Source organism: Linepithema humile, chromosome 5, assembly GCF_040581485.1.
Source record: "Linepithema humile isolate Giens D197 chromosome 5, Lhum_UNIL_v1.0, whole genome shotgun sequence".
NCBI classification, from domain to species: domain Eukaryota; kingdom Metazoa; phylum Arthropoda; class Insecta; order Hymenoptera; family Formicidae; genus Linepithema; species Linepithema humile.
This window is the reverse complement of record NC_090132.1, coordinates 22,521,117-22,540,040: the sequence shown is the minus strand read 5'-3', so window position 1 is coordinate 22,540,040 and position 18,924 is coordinate 22,521,117. Positions and strand designations below refer to the sequence as shown.

Genomic DNA, 18,924 nt, shown 5'->3' with positions numbered 1-18,924 from the left:
AGCGAAGCTCGTAGGAGTATTTACGCGCCGATATCTGCGATCGAAACTGAGACCAGTCTCGTATTCTCTCGAGTCGCCGATTTCCTCAAGCCTCGCCTGCTCGCGCCAGCTTTACGTTTTCGTTCGTCGAACGTGTTTCCTCGTACGGATACTCGTGAACGCCGGCGCGCCGGGAACGCGACGCCGCGAGAACGCTTCCGCGCAGCTGCGTGTGCGACCGAGAAGCATTTGTGAATGTCCGTAAGCGCGTACACACTTGTGTGTGTTTCATGTGTGAGTAGTGAATTTGTCGGGTGCTCGTGTACGTGTATGCGAACGCGACCGCGTGCGGGCGGTTCCCACACGACATCGTCCGTGCAACAAGTGTCAGGAGGCGGTGGCGGCTACGGCGGTTAACGGCGGCGGTTGCTTGAACTGCACGGTGGTGTGAAATACGTCGTTCATGGTGCTGCTAGATCGGTGTGCGTGAAGGATCGGTCGACGACGATTATCATCATCATCGTCACCATTATCATCATTACCGTCACCACGACGTGCTGAGAGGACTGTCACCGGCGAGGGCGCGGGGATGGGCTGCGCCGTGAGCACCACCGGCGAGAAGGAGGCCGCTGAACGGTCGAAGAAGATCGACAAGGATCTCCGCGCTGATGGCGAACGCGCCGCCAGTGAGGTCAAGCTCCTGTTGCTCGGTAAATGCCCTTTCCCGTGTATTCGGGTGCTCTCGTATCCCGCATTCGTGCGCGACGAGATTCGGATGGGAACGAACGCCGCGTCGCGACCGATCGGTTCCTCGGCCGATCTTCCGATTTCGACGTCCGATTCTCCGCGCGAGACGACGGCGATTTTGCATCCCTCGCGAGACGACGGCGAGGCCTACTTCTCTCTTTCTCTCTTTTTTTCGCACCTCGTCTCGCATCATGCGTGTCGTGTATCGGACACCGCACATTCGTCCGTACGTTTTCGAAGGCGCCGCGTAATCTATGATCTGTGGAATTGTGTGTCTATTTCTTTCAGCTATGCTTTCCAAGTGTTCTCACAGCTTTGCCATTTTGCTCTCTCCTCCAATGAGCGACGATTGTAACTATTTCATCGCGAAAAGTAACGCACTGTAAATATTTAAAAAATAGCACATGTTTATCATCAGGTACTACCTGCAGTAAATCTTTTATCTAAAATTCATTAAGCTTGACGCAATATGTCTGTTGTTGATGTAAATTTTCCACAACGCATTGTATGTCGATAACGGATCATCTCGCGAGATCTTTCGATTGTAGATCTGCTCGCTATTGTAGCTCTTATATACTTTGTACAAGTTTGAAAGTATTTCATTTTAATTAAAATATATGAACTCTGACTTTTTCCGCCTCTTCCTGGCTCGCAGTCCCACACTCGTAGGAAAAGAGAATTAGCTAATCGTGTGATTAATGTTGACGCAGCCGAGTAAATTCGAGTGCTTTCCTAATGTCTCGCAATAATACAGCCTTTCGGATGATGTGCTTTCGATTGCGCGAACTCGGGTGGCCTCTTTTCTCGCGGGAGCGCTTCCCGCGGTGTGTGTGTCACGTTCTACGTTCCTTCTACGGCAGACCGTACGTTCGCGGACGCGAAATTGCGGTACACCATACTTTTAATCGCGATCCGCTCTCATCGCTCTGTCGGAACTGCGATCCAGTTTTCCGCGAACGAGTCTTTCGGAAAAATTGAAATTACCGTTTAATATTTTCAATTATCGCGGCCAACCACGCATCCGTGAAAGTAATTAACAAATTTAAACGCACGATTGTCGATATAAATGTGAAAATCTTTCAAATTTTTAACGAAGAGTTTTGACTAGCAAACGAGTTTGTAAAAAACGCGGTGTTACAAGAAACTTGAATCATCAGCCGCACATGAATCATGAGATTACGTCTCTCCGAGATCACGCGAATTATCATCGTGTCTCGCTTAGGGAAAAATATATTGTTCTTCCTCGACGAGTACTCGCCTTCGCAATGATTGGCGGAAGTCGAATCAATCGAACGAAACTCGACAGCGAAAATATCAATGATTAATCGACTAATTGGATTCATTTGTTATCCAGCAAAGTCTCAAACGAGCGTATTGTTCTGTGTTTACATAGATTTACATTGATTCGAAAATAGCTGCGAGTCGTGCGTCAAATGAATATGTAACGTTAACAATACGTGACGGTAATTTTAATCATTATGCGAATGAAGGCTTGCAAATATTTTTCGATGAACTTGCTTACATTATTTACAGTGATTATTTGACATGCAATATACATATACATGTGCATTGAAATTTAAGGTGCTGGAGAATCCGGCAAATCCACGATAGTGAAGCAAATGAAAATTATTCATGAGACCGGCTATAATAAAGAAGAATGCGAACAATACAAACCGGTGGTATACAGCAATACGATACAAAGCCTAATGACGATAATCAGAGCCATGGGGGATCTTAGAATCGACTTTGCTGACCCTAATAAAGCGGTAAGTTTTCCGCCTTCAAAAACATGTTGTATTCATCGAATAAAGTCAAACACAAATATTATTCAACTCCGAAAAAATTCCTTATCAATTACGACAATTATCTGTGACTTGAAGCGGCTTTCCAATTCGTTTTTAATGACTCATACGAGCTCCATTTAAAACGATTCACAGTAACTCTATACGAGACACAATTTGGGAAAGGAAGATCTGCGAACTTTTCACGTCGATTTAAAATAACATTACTTGTTATCAATTACGCTTCGCTAATTTCACTTCCTCGTGCCCTACTAGCATTAGATAATCGGCCTTGTGTTTGCGTTGTAGGATATGGCGCGACAATTTTTCACCCTAGCGTCGGCGGCGGAGGAGGGCGAGCTAACCGGGGAACTAGTGCTATTAATGAAGCGATTATGGCAGGACGCGGGAGTGCAGCTCTGTTTCACGCGTAGCAGGGAATACCAGCTCAACGACTCGGCAGCGTACTATCTTAATGCACTTGACCGCATAGCGCAACACAATTACATCCCGACGCAACAGGATGTTCTGCGAACGCGCGTTAAAACCACCGGAATCGTGGAAACACATTTCTCTTTCAAGGGTCTACATTTCAAGTACGTTTGCTGCACACTACATTTTCACAAGGATATTTAATGCTTAATTTTTTAATCTTTAATCTAGCCAGCGTTGCTAAATGACAGCATTGTTCAATTATTTTGAAATGTGTGTTGAGAATTTTTTTATTAAAAATGTTACATTTTAATGCTTTAAAAAAGAGCGCGTTAAGTAAATTTTTTAAAACAAACGTTCATACTTTTTCGTCATGTACATAATTTTTTTTATTTAGAGTGATATATAAAATAATGATATAAATTTTTATCATTGATTAAAAAATATAGAATTTAAAATTTATATTGCAATATAAATGTTATTTCCTTTTTGCAGAATGTTTGACGTCGGCGGGCAACGATCCGAAAGAAAGAAATGGATACATTGTTTCGAGGGCGTGACCGCGATCATCTTCTGCGTCGCTCTTAGCGGCTACGATCTAGTGCTAGCGGAGGACGAGGAGATGAACCGAATGATAGAATCGATGAAGCTGTTCGACTCGATTTGCAATAGCAAATGGTTCGTCGATACATCGATCATATTGTTTCTAAACAAGAAAGATCTGTTTGAAGAAAAGATCACCAGGAGCCCGCTCAGTATTTGCTTCCCGGAGTACAAGGGTGCCAATACCTACGAGGAGTGCGCTTCCTACATCCAAATGAAGTTTGAAAATCTGAACAAGAAGAAGGATCAGAAGCAAATCTACACGCACTTCACGTGCGCTACGGATACGTCAAACATACAGTTTGTGTTCGACGCCGTGACCGATGTAATAATCAAGAACAACTTGAGTAATTGCGGGTTACTGAGTTAAACATTCCAATACTCGGTCAGTAACTTGTCGGAAAGAAAAAATTACAACGTGTTAACGACTCGTTACAAGATCACAGAAGAATGACAAAGAGACTGATGAAAGGTTCTAAGTGGCGTGTCGCGTCTCTGTACACGAATGCATATTAATTACGCGTCGATTTTACTCATACATTAGTCTCTTGAAAATACGATTATTACGATACTGCGTAATTTTTTATTTGATATTTTACAGTTTTTAACAAACTGTCTTTTTGTGAAATATTCTTTGCAAATTCGTTGAAACTTCTCGAACAAATATGTGACTGTTTAATTTATTATTTTATATATTTATATATTTGGCGATAACACAATGAAAAGTATTCTCAAAAAATTACGAACAAAATACTTGAGAGTCAGATATCAAAATCAAATGCTTCACATTGTCGTCGAAGAATGTTCTTTTGCGTACTGTTTAAAACGTATAGTAATTATTTTAGTTGGAGAATTAAAATCGTGTATCGATCTGATCAAATAATCATGTCTTTAGTAAGCTTATATTGCTTTCGTCTCTTAGAAAAATTACTATTAATCTTGTGGGGTAAATGCAAATATTGTCATGAATCAAAATCTTTTAGAATCTTCAAAATCTAGATTTTGATTCATGACAATATTTGCATTTTACTTCACAATATTATATTAATAATTTTTCTAAGAGACGAAAGCAATATGAGCTTACTAAAGATGTGATTGTATTCTCCAACTAAAATAATTACTATACGTTTTAAACAGTACGCAAAAGAATATTTTTGGTGACAATGTGAAACATTTGGTTTTGATATCTGACTCCCAAATATTTTATTCGTTAATTTTTTGAGAATACTTTTCATTTCTCATCACCAAATATATAAAACCAATAAATTAAACAGTCACATATTTGTTCGAGAAGCATGTGACGAAAGCAATACGAGCTTACTTCGACACAGTATACGGAACAAAACAAAAAAAAACAGAACAAAAATGTCGAAGTGATAACGTTATAAATATATAAACTATATTGTACATCTACTCCCGATTAAGAAGAGCTGATAAACGTTACTTTGTTTTTGCTAAATGTATTTAATTATGCTAATCGAGAACTAGATAGTTATTAATTTAGTGATATTTCTCTTTGTATATAATTTATTACACTAAAAGCGATTATATAATACGTGGAAATGCATTTCTACGTTTCTGCTCATCATATTTACTCGCGTTACAATGGACAAATTCAGTGTCTCGACACAATTCTCTATGTTTCTCTTTTACGATATATAATGCAGATTAAATTTGAGAAAAAAAATTTTTATACAAGCTTTTTTTATATATCTATATACACACACACGTATTATTAGATGATAAAATAAAATCAAGGGCGCCATGCTCACTCCTCGATCTGCCAAACCAGATGTAATGACCTAATGATGTTAACATTAGTACAAGACAAGACAAAATCAAATCTCTTTATACAGCTTAGATCAATAAATGAAATCTTTTTTTAAGGGCCGACGCTTTCTTTGTTCCCGTCCGATCTCTCTTTATTAGATCACTCGATACATATATACACGTCCAATGTTACATCTTGCACAGATATTGATTTAACAAGACGCATCAACTATGCATGTAAGCGTGAAGAAATGCGTGTTGTTGAGGTGCAGGACAAAACCTGTATTGTGTGTGTATTGGAAACGATTATCTTTTACATTGATATTCACTCTTTTATTACACTAATTCACGTGTATGTATACGTCCACTTTTCCAGAATTAGAGCCACTGTTGCTTGACATAACTCAGCTGGAAATGATGAAAATTAAAGATCGATTAAAGAGGAATATATACAATTTATAGTAATTAGCGTTCTGACTGCCACGTACTTTCTTTCGAGTTATAATTATTATTATTATAACGTAACGGGGGGGGGGGGGGCGTTCCTCTTTCGAAGCGCCGCCCGCGGCACCCAGACATTGTCCATTGTGCCTCTGATGATTCGAGTTATAATACTTTTAGCAATGATTTTGCTTGCTGTTTAATTCGCACTCTCTCATATTCGTTATCCATGCGTGAATTACGTAGCAGTCAAAATCGTTTTACGTATCGCGCGTACATAATAGAATAAAATCGGGAGAACTTAAGAAATATAAGTGGGCGTTGGACCCCATTGGGACGGACGCTTGAAAGATTTTGATGGAATGCAAAATGTAGGAACTTTAAAATCAGAAGAGGATAAACAAACGTGCAATCGCACGTAGGATGGTCTTAATTAGCCGCCTTTAAAACAATCGAACCCAAAAGAGGGGGGGAATTCGGGTGGACACGATTACAAGGAATACCTTACACTCATAAAAATACTGCTGTGTTTGAGCCTATCCTTTTTCCATTCGTCGCGTTACATACAATTAATTGTAAAATTAAGTTCGCTTCTTGGTGTCTTATAATTACATTTTTTGGTACACTACCAAGATACTGTGAAGACTTCTAAACCTTCGAAGCGGTTACTCTAACATCGAGAATTACATCTTAAATTATTAGTATACAATACAAGCAGTGACAATAACACGCAAGTATCTCGCCATTTAAACTCTGATGATTGCTAAAACTTGTTCGTGATATATCCAATTTTACAACGCTTTCAACGACCTTCGAATATACATATTAAATCTTTGTGTCATGTCAACAATTATAAATCGTTTGAATCTTCGAAACAGTAGGCGCTTGCCGCACCATTTGAACATTCGGAGCGAAGACCTCGTAACACCGCTGGAGTTAATCAACAGACGTTAAAACATGTATATTGCTACCAACAAGAAAATGCGAAACAGACCCGGTGAACTCCAATGATGGGTATAAATCTACGATCGATTATGCTTGTGGTTAGAAATCGAAAATGATTTATAATTATTTTCAACTTGATGAAAGTGCCATTCTTGAAGCGATCACAGAACAAATTCAGGGTTTCTACTTACGCTACGTGAATCTGGAACTCAGTTTGGAAGCTAGGACTCGTCGACTACGGTCGTCCCGTTGATTAATTTCATAAATAATCACACGTAGAAGAATGCTAGCTGTACCTGGTCAAGGATATCTATCTCGCGTCCCGTTTTTATTGAGGATTTCTGGCCGGGATCGGCGGTCCGCCGGTGGTTCTCGCTGGCACGGGCGGTGGGGCATTTGGCGGAGGTAGACTTGGCGGTGGATGCTGCGGGGGCGGCGGGGCTTGCCGGTGCGGCAACGGGGGTGGCACCGAGCTGGGCGGGGGTCTGCTCAACGGTTCCTGAGGACCATCCATACGTGGTAACGGCGGCGGCGGTCGATTCGGTACGGGATAGCTGGGCGGTCCGTCCAGTATCTCCTCGTAGATGGCCGAGTCGGGCGACAATCTCTCATCCTGCTGATTATCCTCCGCCTTGTCCGTGGCCGTAGGCTGCGTCGGCGAGGGCGTAAATTGATTGGGGACAACGCTGAACACACCCGCTCGTGGACCCTGCTTTCGTTCGTGAGCGGGACTCTTCGGTGGTGCCGGTCGACCCGGTGGCGCCGGTCTCGGAGGCGCCACGCCGTTCGGACTGTTCCTGCTGGGAGACGATGGCTCGGCGGCGATCTCCAGTTGCTCCAATCGTTGCATGGGGCTTCTCAACGGCGAGTTCGCCGTGAACTGCGCGACCGTGGTGTTGCTGCAGATCTCGATCTCCTTCTCGATCAGCTGCACCCAATCGGGCGACTTAAGCGACAGCTTCAACGTCTGACCGCACACCTGCGTCATGCCCTTCTTTGCCGCGGCTAAAGCGCACTGGCCGTCTCTGAACGTCACCCAGATGGTCTCGCCGACGTAACGGACCAAGATCGCCTCGCCTATGTGAGACAAGTCCTGTATCAGGGCGAACATGAGATTGTTGTCGAACACGCTGTCCATGTCTTCGATCTCCTCCACCGCCTTGACTATTATCGTGCCGTCGGGCGGTCCCAAGTCTTGTATCACCTCCTTGAACACTCGCTCGCGTTTCTCGGGATCGACGCAGTGCACATCTATGTCGATCGTCGCGATCACCGGCCGATGATCGCTCTGCTTCAATTCGGCCCTGCCATAATAAACGAGCTTTCCCGGATTCCAATCTGTAGGCGAGTCTAAAATATAGTGATTGATAAATACAAATGTATCTGCTAGACGTAACCAAGATGCTTGTACGATGGAAAACAAGACTAACCGATATCGGGTACTTGCTTCCTGCGCTTCCACAAGACTCTATCCGTCCACGCGGGTTGACGGCATTTCTCGCTAGTGTCGTAATCATCCGAAAACAGATCGTACTTGTATGTAGGGGCGAAAGTGATGGGTCCTTCCAAGAAGTTCTTGAAGACATTGCCCTGCTCTTGTTGAACCTTAAAATGGAGAAAGCTTGTCAAGTATTCTATCATTTCAAAAAAATTAAATCTTATATTATATAAATTGATTTAAAAAATTCGTTCTTTTTTCTAGATAATTATTGGGAAAAAATACAAGCGAATCTTTTATCAATCTGATTTGATGCAATACCCTCAATTGATCGTATGACAGGATCTGATCCCACTCGTTCTGCCTGATTAGTTCCTTCATCTCGTCTTTGTCCATGTCGACTCTGTAGTTGAAGTCACCGCACCAGAATACATAATCGTGCGTGTTCAGGGTTCTGCCCATGGGAAACGTTATCTTTCTCGTGATCTCGGCGTAGTCGGCGTTGCGCTCATTCACCTGCGATTGGCCGGCGGCGAAATGCGCGCACACGAAACAGAAGGACGTGGAATACAGGACGCATCTGATCGCCGCGGCGCCTTTGTTCCCCGTGGCACCGCCCAGTCCCGTTTTCACGCAGTCCACAGCAACGTCTCGCAGATACGGCGCGTGCTCCGGTCGTATAAACAAATACAGACAGACACCGACGAGTTGCTGATACGTCACGAGAACGTACTCAGTATCCTTGGACAACACCTTCTGCAGCTCTTCGGCCCAAGCCTTTGCGTTGTCCGAACTCGCGGCCATGATATTGCTGGCGTTTAAGTCGACAATCTCCTCGAATCCTATCGCGAATATATCCACAGGAGTATTGTCATGCTGTAAGGATACTAAGGCTGAAAAGAGAAGTTACAAAACTTGGTTAAAAAAATATCTGCTTACAGATTTATTGAAAATGTGCCGTTTTGCGTAACCCAAAGTTATAAACAAAGTTTTTAACAAGACGATACTTACACGAAGATCTGCTTGGTCCGTCGAACAACCAGTCGGAGAGAGACACATCCTTATAAACTACACTTCTAAAATGCTTCCCTCCGTTAACGTTGTAAGTACCAACGCTGACCCGAAGATTCATCGTACCCACGTATTCGTTATAGCGCTTGCATATCTCCCGCAAAAGATTTGGCGCAGCGTGCAGCATGTTGGAGGGCAGCAACAAACGCGCTCTGTCAGCCAATTCTGTATTCAATGTTGAACCTAATAATAGGATATCGATCGCCTCCTGCTTGTTGGAGTCCAATAAATTATTCTGTATCGTTCTAGCTGCTGATCTAGCGCCGTCCATGAGCTTAGAGCTGCCTTGAATAGCGCCGGTACCCGCGTATATCTTGCTAACTTCGTTGCCATTGTTGATCCACATTTGCCGAAACACTTCTTCGAATCTCGAGACCATCTGCTGCTTCTCCATCAGCTTCAGCAAACCCATCTGCTTAGCCAGCATCTCGAGTGCGAAGAACGTTTGCACGCAGTTGGTTCTGTCCAAGCAATCCAGACAGTTCGTCCTGATGGTGCCGGTTTGTTCGAGGATCACGGTATTGCCAGCCGCGTAGAACAACGAGAACGACTCCAAGTACTTTTCAACCTTCGCCTTCAGTTTCAACAGATTCTTCATGTTTCCACCGCGACATTCCTGGTGATAATCGAATAAAACATGGGGTACGTCCTTATGCTCCGACATACTGTGATGCGTTTGAAACAATTGACTCAGCATAGCTTCCCCTTCTTTGCTGCCGATCAGGCTAGAGCCAAGAAGATTGACAATCACTTGCTGGCCATACCGCTGCTTAATTATCTCTAAGTGCCTGTCGAAAGCGGGAGCGGAGGTCTCGAACCCACGTGAGATTTTCACTTTATGAGACCCAACTTGTACACCAGGCTGCTCCCAAAACAGCGGCACCGAGCCCCTCGTTTGAACATAAGATGTCACTTCGTTGTCTATGTAGATCACCTGTTCTGTCTCCACGAAATTCGCCACGTGTCCATCATCGTTGGTTCCTCTAACGTTAAATCTAGAAAAATTATTTCATGCAATTTCAGTAGAAATGGATGATGTCATTTTTAATCAGTCATTTTATATTCTAACAGAGAGTTTATATCAATCGGAATGTAAGTGAGATTATATGTACATTAGCCATATGTTTATCTCGCGTGACACTTTCCTCTTATCAAATATAGATACACTTTTATCAAATATAGATATTTTTGCAGACAAACATGCAGATAAGTGTATTTTTTTTTTTTATCAAATAGAGAAAAGTATTCTCACCTAGTACCAGCACGTTCACAACTCAATCGAGACATAAGCACCGCTCGAGCTTGTCTATGTCCAACATAGACGGTCCTAATTTCTACACTACCACACATTGCTTTTAACAACCACTGAGTCGTGTCTACTCCATATCTTAACAGATGAATATGCAACATTCGATTCCTGTAAAAATAATTCATAAGATTAGATCTCCATCTTTTAACTCCATCTTGTGCAATTATGTTATAAAATTTAGTTATTTTTTTTAATTAAAAAAAATTTATATTGCAAAAACTGCATTATAAAGATTTTACAATGAAATTATGTTGTACTGACCAGAAGAACCTATTATCTGTAATCGTTGACTTGCATCTTCTTTGAGCGCTTAAAGTAATATCAAGTGACTCTTGGCCAGAAGACCAGGAAAAGTAAAATGTTCCAGAATTTAAGACTTTTCTGACTTCGGACACACGATCTTCTGTCGCCTGGCTATAGAACAGAGGCACACAGCTGGTTTGTGTTATTCGGAAGACCTCAGATTCTCCAATCTTTCCCACGGAGAAACATCCAGTAACCAGGACAAGGTATAATAATGTGTTTTCTCCTGCATTCAATTGCAGGACACCCAGGCATCCATATGCATCCAGCAATTTTGTATACTTTGGCTTCAAAAATTCGTGCTCCTCAGGAGCTAATAAATCAAGAAAGAATCTTTGATTTTTAACTATACTTTCATAAATATTTCTATTGCCTACAATTATAATAATTCATAGAAAGAAATTGTTGAAGATAAAAACAAAAAATGATCATTTTTTTGTTTGTTTTATACACTTGGAAAAGAAAACGTAAAACAGAAATGACATAAAGCTGTACAACTGTACAGAGTTAAGATGTGTTTATCTTTAAGATAAAAAACAAAGACTAAACTCCACTTTACATTCCGAAATCGCTCAAAGCTGTCACAATGCCTGTTACTTTGAATTGCACTTTCTACACCTCATTTTTATCTCTCTCTCTCTTTCTCTCGTAAACATAAATATACACCTGTTTTATTTCAAACGTAACGAAAGTATAAGAGTGCGGATGAAATCGGTAGAAATAACTTCGTCGACGTGAGCGAATTGTCTCAATCCGGTACTTACAAAGAACGGCAACTGCCTGCGATTCGAAGAGTAGCGTCTCCTTACGGTTCCGCTGCTCGAGTATGACCGAGTGCGGTTTAGGCGAGTCTAGCTTCTCGTAAACGCGAAAGGCCTTGCCCATCGCCATTGTTGCGAGATTGTTTTCCTCCGCTGTGCGCGGCAACGATTCGGCGACGACGATGTTTTAAGAGAGCGTGACAGTTCCGTCCGTCATACGCCGCGTTGTGATCGCGGCGGTGAGACTATCCAGTACTCACTTGACGTCTTCACCGTGGCTGGCGGCGATTGAAAACTGAGAGCCTCCGCCACTGTCCACTGTCGCCACTGTCGCAATCATTAACAATATACCATTGAAGATTGTCAGCTTTACGGAAGATTGCGTACCTGGGAAAGTTCATGTTTACGCCATTAGGAAATGTTAATGCCGATTCACAAGTAAGCAAGAACAGCAGATGCTATCCTAACGGGAGCGCGTTGCAAAGCGACGCTATTTAAATATCTTTATTTAATAACACATTTTTTTTATTTAAAATAAGAAGTCTGACTTATCGTTGAATCGTACTACGTAAAAGTACGCAGGTACGTACGGTAAAGACGAATGGTACTGGAAGTGTTGATCGCTCGGTGTTGCTTGGTCATCTCTGAAAACACTGTGCGTGACATTTGCTCCCAATTGACATTGCTGATTTCCATAATTTTTGTACACTTTACATTGTACCTTCGAAAATAACTGATATTGAACTGTAAAATGTTTATGTTAATAAAAAATGGATTCCGAAAAATTATGGTAAACTATTTTTAACACGTTACACATGCGTATTGTACGACATATGTTCGATATTTAATTTTTGAAATGACACGTATGTTTGTGTTTTTCTTCCTTTCTTTGTTATGTTTATTATATTACAGGTAAGCCCTGGAGGAGTGATACTAACACAGCAATTACCTAGGTATTTGTGTTTTGTTTTTGCACTACTAATTATTAACAGTTATGTATTTTTTATTTTACACTTTGAATACTTACATTATTATAGCTGAGAAATTAACTACAATGTCATGATAGTCATGAATAATACATGAATAATAATAAGTAATGTAAAATAAGAATTTTAAATATAGTGGTTTAAAATTATAGAACAATAATATATACTTTTGTTTCAGGAGTACTATGGCTTGGTACGATACTCCTGAATGTCAATATATACAAATGAGTAAAGTCCCAACATTGCATTTTCAAGCGTCTTTACCAAGATTACCAATACCAAAGCTTGAAGATACATGTCAGAGATATTTAAATGCCCAGAAGCCTTTATTGAATGATGAAGAATTAAAGCACACATCATCCTGTATTTCGAGATTTCTTGCCAACGAAGGACAAAGTTTGCAGAAGCAGCTACTACAAAACAATGCTGAAAATCCACATACTAGTTACATTACCGAACCATGGTTTGATATGTATTTACGAGATCGCAAACCTTTGCCAATCAATTATAATCCTTTCTTAGTTTTTGTACCGGAATCTGATTTAAAGTATGATGCACAATTGGTAAAAGCAACTAATCTTGTTGTGTCATCGTTGAGATTTTTGAAGTCTCTTAAAAATAATATTCTAGAGCCGGAAGTATTTCATATGAAACCTGAAAAATCAGATACTCAATTATTTCGGAATGTTACAAGACTGATTCCACCTCGCTTTAGCTGGTATGGTGCTTATTTATTTAAGGTAAGAATTACAAATTTTGTCTATATATAATATATCAAAATTATGTGATTGAAAGAGATAATAATTTGTAAAAACTTTATGTATAAGAACAATTTTTTTATTACAGGCTTTTCCATTAGACATGTCTCAGTACAAGAATCTATTCAATACTACTAGGATACCAGAAATAGGGAAAGACAGGATTTTTCACGAGCCTTCAGCAAAGCATTTACTTGTACTGAGGAAAGGTCATTTTTACACTTTTGATGTTTTGGATGCAAACGATTGTATTCGTAGTCCTAAAGAGATAGCTGCAAGTTTAAAGGCCATTTTAGAAGATGATAGGCCACCAAATAAACATCCTGTAGGCGTCCTTACAACTTCAGAAAGAGACGAATGGGCGCAAACTCGGTCACATTTAATTGAAACGGGAAATCAAGAAATTCTCAAGAAAATTGATTCAGCTATATTTGCAATGATCTTAGATGATGAAGTTATTGGCACCGATTATAACAAATTAATTAGAACGTACCTACATACCGACGGTACCAATCGATGGTTTGACAAATCATTTTCTCTTATCGTTTCTAAGGATGGCTACGGTGGAATCAATTTTGAGCATTCGTGGGGTGATGGTGTTGCAGTGCTTAGATATTTCCAAGTGAGTAATCCACTATATTTTAACTTCAAACACATATTGTTAATACAACTTGTAAACTTTTAAGAATTGTAAAAAATATAAAAAATTGTGTTATTTTTTAGGATGTGAAAAGCGACATATCAGAAAAACCTAGATTTCATCCTAATGAAGTGGATGAACTTTCCAAAGAAAGTACAAATATTGAGAGACTACAATTTTCTATAGATGCAAAAAGCGAAAGTATTATAAATCAGCAGAAAGCAAAGTATCAAGGATGGATCAATCGATTATGCGTTGATCATATAATTTATGAAGAATTTGGTAAAGAACAGTGTAAGAAGCTCAGGGTAAGTCCAGATGCAGTGATGCAGCTGGCATTCCAATTGGCTTTGTACACTTTAGAAGGCAGATTGGTACCAACTTATGAATCTTGCAGCACAGCTGCATATAAACATGGAAGAACAGAAACTATCAGACCTTGTACATTAGAAACTAAAGCAATCTGCGCTGCTATCACACAGAAGCAAATCGAGCTTTCTAAGTCAGAGTTGAAAAGAATGATATTGGAATGTAGTAACGCTCACAATGTACTTACGAAAGAAGCTGTAATGGGTAATTAGTTTAATTGTCGAGAAAATTTCGAGAATTCAGCAAGAAATTAAGTTGTTTGACGAAACTGTTTTATTTTACAGGCCAAGGATTTGACAGACATTTGTTTGCTCTGAAAAGATATGCAGAGAAGTCAGATTCTGTTAAGCCAGCCATTTTTCAAGATCCGGCATATGATGCTTTAAATTATAATATACTATCCACATCCACTTTATCGAGTCCAGTTGTAATGGCCGGTGGATTTGGACCAGTGGTACCTGATGGTTATGGAATAGGGTGAGCTATTTTTGAAAATATAATTGTTAATATGTTGCTACATTCTATAAATTACGGCTTAAACAAAATTAATATTATTTAATAATTAATAATTATTTTTTAGATATATGATCCAAGATAAACGTTTGGGTGTTGTAGTGACAAGTTACGAAGGTGTTCGTAATGCCAGCAAATATGTACAAACATTAGAACATGCGTTCAAGAATATCCATGATGTGTTACATGCATAATATTGGGTTTTAATTTTCGTATATTTTTGCCTAGATTGATTATAATCAATAATTATTGATTATTAATTATTATTTCACCAAAATCATTGATCATTATACAACTGGTATATAATTATTGTATAGTGTTATCGCATATATATATATATACAAGAACTTTTATAATCATGTTATTGATATCAGAGATAGATATATGTTACCATCCTTTTCTGAAATTATATAATAGCAATAGCAATAAACATCTATCTCTGATAATCAGAGGTATTTATACAATTGTTGAATAAATATTTTTCACAATTTTAAAATGTGTGATTGATAATTTTTATAACCGTTTTCAAAAATTTAGCTAGTGATATATGATTAATTATATAAAAATATGTTATTACAAATATTCCTCTATTATATATACGCATTATTGGACCCTTTAAAAATAATTCTATTAAAATTAATGGCTCTTTATTGTAGAGAATGTGAAAGAAGTCAGATGTGCTATCAATGTAGACTTGTGTGATAACATTTTTACATACTTTTATGTGTATTATATTAAATAAGAATAATGGAAACGAGTGTCAATGAGGAAGACGAAGATGTCGTGATCCAAGTATGTAAAATTGATTTTATATGTACATTTATATTAAGTTTAAAGCACCAAATTGCCACCAAAAACAAAGAAAAGGTTATGTTTACATTTTTACATATAAATCTGTCTCTTTTCTATATGAGATTAAAATTAAAAATACTGAAAAAAATTGCACAATGTGCATCTTATATTTTATTTTGATAATATCGTTTGATAACATGGTTCCTTTAATTTTTAAGTTTACAATCTTCCACTAAAAACATGTATCAATTTTCAAACATTGAGAACAGTAAGAATAACAATAGAAGATACTTATACAATTAATTTAAAACTATAAGCAATAGTATTTTTCAAGAAATTTGATATTTTTACATTGCAGGGTAGTGCCCTTCATGTACATTTATCAAACTTAGGTTATGCAGACTTTGAAAGTGTTTCTATACCCAAGAGAACATATATTGAAGAAAAGCATTATTTAAATATAGTAAGATTTATATATTATTTACAACACATTGCTACATACATTTGATGAAATATACTTTACATCTACCACTAAATATGTGACTTATTTTTTCTAGGATATTAAAAGCGCTATAAAAAAGATTTGTATGAAAATCTTTTCTTTTTATTCTTGGATAACACAGGTACAAATTTTTTTTAAAGAACATATAATTGTACAATTTACATCGAGTATAATGTATCTTATAATTTACTTTTTACAGGAAAGAAGTATTTCTGAAAAGCAATTGAATGTTATTTTGAATGCAGAGGCTTTGTTGAATGACCATTTTTCTATAATTAACAGTTTTCTAGCCAAGGGCAATAACAATTCTAAAAAGTAATTATTATAAAGATTACTGTTATTTTTATAAAACATTTTTGTATTTATATTTATGTAATATGATTATTTTTATTCATATGTAGTTTGTGTGACAAAATAACTTATCAAATATTTTATATATAAATGATTAAAATTGATGTTCTATAATTAAATTGAAATGTTCTATTTTGTTTCAGAATAACATTGCAAGAAATAATTGTGGCTGGAGCTGTAATCTCTTCAACGTATTTTTCAATATCTAAAAATAAGATATTATCAACATTATTTGCCTCATCTGTAATTGGCTGTGTCAGTTCTATAAAATATTTGCGTTTTTGTGCAAATAGAAATTTACAAAATCTTATATTAACACAAAATGAACTTTTAATAATGTGTAAAGAAGGTCTGAAAATTTTACAACTTAATTATACGATAAAATTGAACTCTGAAACATGTCTTCAACAATTTTCGTAAGTATACAAATTTAAATAAAAATTTTTTAAAATATATCAGTATTCCACACAAAGTGTAAAGCAAACTTATTATTTTTTTCTTTTTTTATTAGACATTTTTTAGGAGAAAAGTTAAGGTATCTACAACTTCTAGCAGAGACGTTAACAGAATTTATGGAAAATATTTCATCTCAATATTATCATTATTCCTTATCAATTGCAAAGTTGCTACCACCAAATATACTTAATGAAGAATCATTTACAGAATTTGAGGATGATTTATTTAAAATATCTGGTGAAGTCAATTATCAAGTATTAAAGGTGAATAAATAATAAAATAAAAAAATTATTAAACGTATGTGATTAATTTATATAATTTTTAATGTTTTTTTATAGAAATTTTATCACATCTATCTTCTAGTTCAATCAGAAATGCTCTATTTATTAGCTATTGCATATAACAGTAATACTTGGACACATTCTTGTCAAAAGATTCCTGAAATAAAATTAGCTTATATAATTCATATTTTAACTAAAAATTTAGATCTATATAAAGTTAAATTGGTAGAAATTTTAAATGCCTATCGTACTTGTGAAGCAAAACCAATTCGATATACGTAAGTTGAAATATAATGCTTACTTTTTTTTATACTCTAATTATAAAAAAAACAACACATATTGCATGAGATTTGTTTTAGGACAAGGGACAGAGCTAAATGGCATGATCCAACTGTTCAATTAGATTTGGCGTCATATAAACTACAATTAGCTTATAATCAAATATTTTCAACATTTAAAGATATTGATAACTGCATCATTCAAGACACACATATTGATAATGAAACAGCTGAGAGTCTGTTGCAGAAGTTGAATAAAGCATTTAAAGAAGTTGATACAGCTAAGAATTTGGCAGAGTTTGTTGTTTTACTACTCGCAAGATCAAGATTTAATAATCTAAGAGGCAATCAACCCGTAACCGATAGTACTACAATAAATCAGAATACCGATTTGCCTGTAATAATTGATTCAGATCCCGAGATTCTTGATGAAGTATTCGAAGAATACATTAAGGAAGAATTTTGTCCTTCACAGGAAGAAACAGATGAATACTCATTAAAGCAACAGAAGCTGGATAAACTTTTGGTAAAAAATTTTATGAGTGAATTGAAAGAAGCTTTAATTGATAAACATAAAACTATGTCTGAACGAGAGTCTAAGGCACTACAACGTATATATAAAAATGTATCCAAGGATCTTATATTGAATACTGAAGATGAGGTAAATAAAAATTGCCGTTTCATACCTGCTCCACCGCCAATGCCTCCTTATTATATATGGTCAACACTGTCGAATAACGAAGAGCCTAATACAAGTTACAAAAAACTGATTTCTTCCAATTGTAAAGTTGAGAATGCTAATTCAATTGTTCGAGAAAAGATTGAGGCGTCAGATGAACAAAATGATTTTATAAAAACACTGAAACACAAAAAGATTTTTAATATATCATCCAATACAGCCTGTGAGAACAATGATAGAGATTCTCTTATATCTTTGCCACAGATTCTTCTTGAAACTCAAGTTAAGCAATTTGATATCAAATTACCACCTGCTTTTCTGCAGGAAGAAACATTTATAGGAAGTGGTGAAAATTCTGAAGAAGAGATCGCAGACAATGTAAGTGATAATGATGAATATAATGAAAATTCTCAACAATAAAGCAAAGAGTTTGATTGATATTTGCGACTGGATTGTTTTCTATATTTCTCTTTCTAATAGCTATCTTAAAACTTATCTAATATAGCGTCTTGCATAATATTGTTTCGGAAGTAATTAATATAAATTATGTTTTCATCTATATTGATTTTGTATTTAAAATTTCAAATATTTAATTATGCGTATAAAGATTTTCGACTGTTTCACATTTAATTTTTAGATCTCAATTTAAAACTAGTTTGAACTAAATATATTATTTTAAAAATTATTTAAAAAATATTAAAAAAAAATTGATTTTAGTTTTACTTTTGAATTAATTTGG

The 18,924-nt window shown here is 37.3% G+C and overlaps 4 protein-coding genes across 7 annotated transcripts; 3 read left to right on the top strand and 1 right to left on the bottom strand.

Moving 5' to 3' along the window:
* The first annotated feature begins 7 nt into the window (after positions 1 to 7).
* Galphai (G protein alpha i subunit) lies at positions 8 to 5,428 on the top strand. Its single transcript, XM_012373794.2, has 4 exons — positions 8 to 689; positions 2,308 to 2,492; positions 2,817 to 3,103; positions 3,435 to 5,428. The coding sequence occupies exons 1-4, from the start codon at positions 569 to 571 to the stop codon at positions 3,910 to 3,912; spliced, it is 1,071 nt and encodes a 356-aa protein (XP_012229217.1). The 5' UTR covers positions 8 to 568; the 3' UTR covers positions 3,913 to 5,428.
* On the bottom strand, positions 4,709 to 11,864 carry Synj (synaptojanin). 2 transcript variants are annotated; one of them, XM_012373789.2, is made up of 8 exons: positions 11,584 to 11,863; positions 10,778 to 11,132; positions 10,460 to 10,624; positions 9,148 to 10,202; positions 8,458 to 9,029; positions 8,129 to 8,303; positions 6,995 to 8,048; positions 4,709 to 5,720 (listed from the first exon to the last, which is right to left on the bottom strand). In XM_012373789.2, exons 1-7 carry the CDS (start codon positions 11,708 to 11,710, stop codon positions 7,027 to 7,029), a joined length of 3,471 nt encoding a protein of 1,156 aa, XP_012229212.1. In that variant the 5' UTR covers positions 11,711 to 11,863; the 3' UTR covers positions 4,709 to 5,720; positions 6,995 to 7,026. The 2 variants fall into 2 exon arrangements, with proteins under 2 accessions (XP_012229212.1, XP_012229214.1); XM_012373791.2 differs by having other exon boundaries at positions 4,709 to 8,036; positions 11,584 to 11,864.
* Positions 11,865 to 11,964: 100 nt separating this feature from the next.
* Positions 11,965 to 15,342, top strand: CPT2 (Carnitine palmitoyltransferase 2). 3 transcript variants are annotated; one of them, XM_067356202.1, is made up of 7 exons: positions 11,965 to 12,018; positions 12,493 to 12,533; positions 12,745 to 13,306; positions 13,413 to 13,946; positions 14,048 to 14,537; positions 14,618 to 14,810; positions 14,914 to 15,342. In XM_067356202.1, exons 1-7 carry the CDS (start codon positions 11,980 to 11,982, stop codon positions 15,038 to 15,040), a joined length of 1,986 nt encoding a protein of 661 aa, XP_067212303.1. In that variant the 5' UTR covers positions 11,965 to 11,979; the 3' UTR covers positions 15,041 to 15,342. The 3 variants fall into 3 exon arrangements, with proteins under 3 accessions (XP_067212303.1, XP_012229216.2, XP_067212304.1); XM_012373793.2 differs by lacking the exon at positions 11,965 to 12,018 and adding an exon at positions 12,025 to 12,370; XM_067356203.1 differs by lacking the exons at positions 11,965 to 12,018; positions 12,493 to 12,533 and adding an exon at positions 12,025 to 12,370.
* A 117-nt stretch (positions 15,343 to 15,459) lies between these two features.
* LOC105676134 (uncharacterized) lies at positions 15,460 to 18,625 on the top strand. The gene is made up of 8 exons (XM_012373792.2): positions 15,460 to 15,638; positions 15,997 to 16,101; positions 16,196 to 16,261; positions 16,340 to 16,455; positions 16,635 to 16,907; positions 17,003 to 17,210; positions 17,286 to 17,506; positions 17,588 to 18,625. The coding sequence occupies exons 1-8, from the start codon at positions 15,594 to 15,596 to the stop codon at positions 18,603 to 18,605; spliced, it is 2,052 nt and encodes a 683-aa protein (XP_012229215.2). The 5' UTR covers positions 15,460 to 15,593; the 3' UTR covers positions 18,606 to 18,625.
* Positions 18,626 to 18,924: the final 299 nt, after the last annotated feature.

What these genes read in the sequence shown, in the direction of transcription:
- Galphai (XM_012373794.2), top strand. Translation starts at nt 569, where the DNA reads ATGGGCTGCGCCGTGAGCACCACCGGCGAGAAGGAGGCCGCTGAACGG. An exon ending in TTGCTGACCCTAATAAAGCG is followed by an intron (nt 2,493 to 2,816) that starts GTAAGTTTTCCG and finishes TTTGCGTTGTAG; the next exon opens with GATATGGCGCGACAATTTTT. An exon ending in TTCAAGGGTCTACATTTCAA is followed by an intron (nt 3,104 to 3,434) that starts GTACGTTTGCTG and finishes TCCTTTTTGCAG; the next exon opens with AATGTTTGACGTCGGCGGGC.
- Synj (XM_012373789.2), bottom strand. Translation starts at nt 11,710, where the DNA reads ATGGCGATGGGCAAGGCCTTTCGCGTTTACGAGAAGCTAGACTCGCCT. An exon ending in TGTGAACGTGCTGGTACTAG is followed by an intron (nt 10,203 to 10,459) that starts GTGAGAATACTT and finishes TAATTTTTCTAG; the next exon opens with ATTTAACGTTAGAGGAACCA. An exon ending in CGGACCAAGCAGATCTTCGT is followed by an intron (nt 9,030 to 9,147) that starts GTAAGTATCGTC and finishes TTCTCTTTTCAG; the next exon opens with CCTTAGTATCCTTACAGCAT.
- CPT2 (XM_067356202.1), top strand. Translation starts at nt 11,980, where the DNA reads ATGTTTACGCCATTAGGAAATGTTAATGCCGATTCACAA. An exon ending in CTAACACAGCAATTACCTAG is followed by an intron (nt 12,534 to 12,744) that starts GTATTTGTGTTT and finishes CTTTTGTTTCAG; the next exon opens with GAGTACTATGGCTTGGTACG. An exon ending in CAGTGCTTAGATATTTCCAA is followed by an intron (nt 13,947 to 14,047) that starts GTGAGTAATCCA and finishes GTTATTTTTTAG; the next exon opens with GATGTGAAAAGCGACATATC.
- LOC105676134 (XM_012373792.2), top strand. Translation starts at nt 15,594, where the DNA reads ATGGAAACGAGTGTCAATGAGGAAGACGAAGATGTCGTGATCCAA. An exon ending in ACGAAGATGTCGTGATCCAA is followed by an intron (nt 15,639 to 15,996) that starts GTATGTAAAATT and finishes TTTACATTGCAG; the next exon opens with GGTAGTGCCCTTCATGTACA. An exon ending in GCAAAACCAATTCGATATAC is followed by an intron (nt 17,507 to 17,587) that starts GTAAGTTGAAAT and finishes GATTTGTTTTAG; the next exon opens with GACAAGGGACAGAGCTAAAT.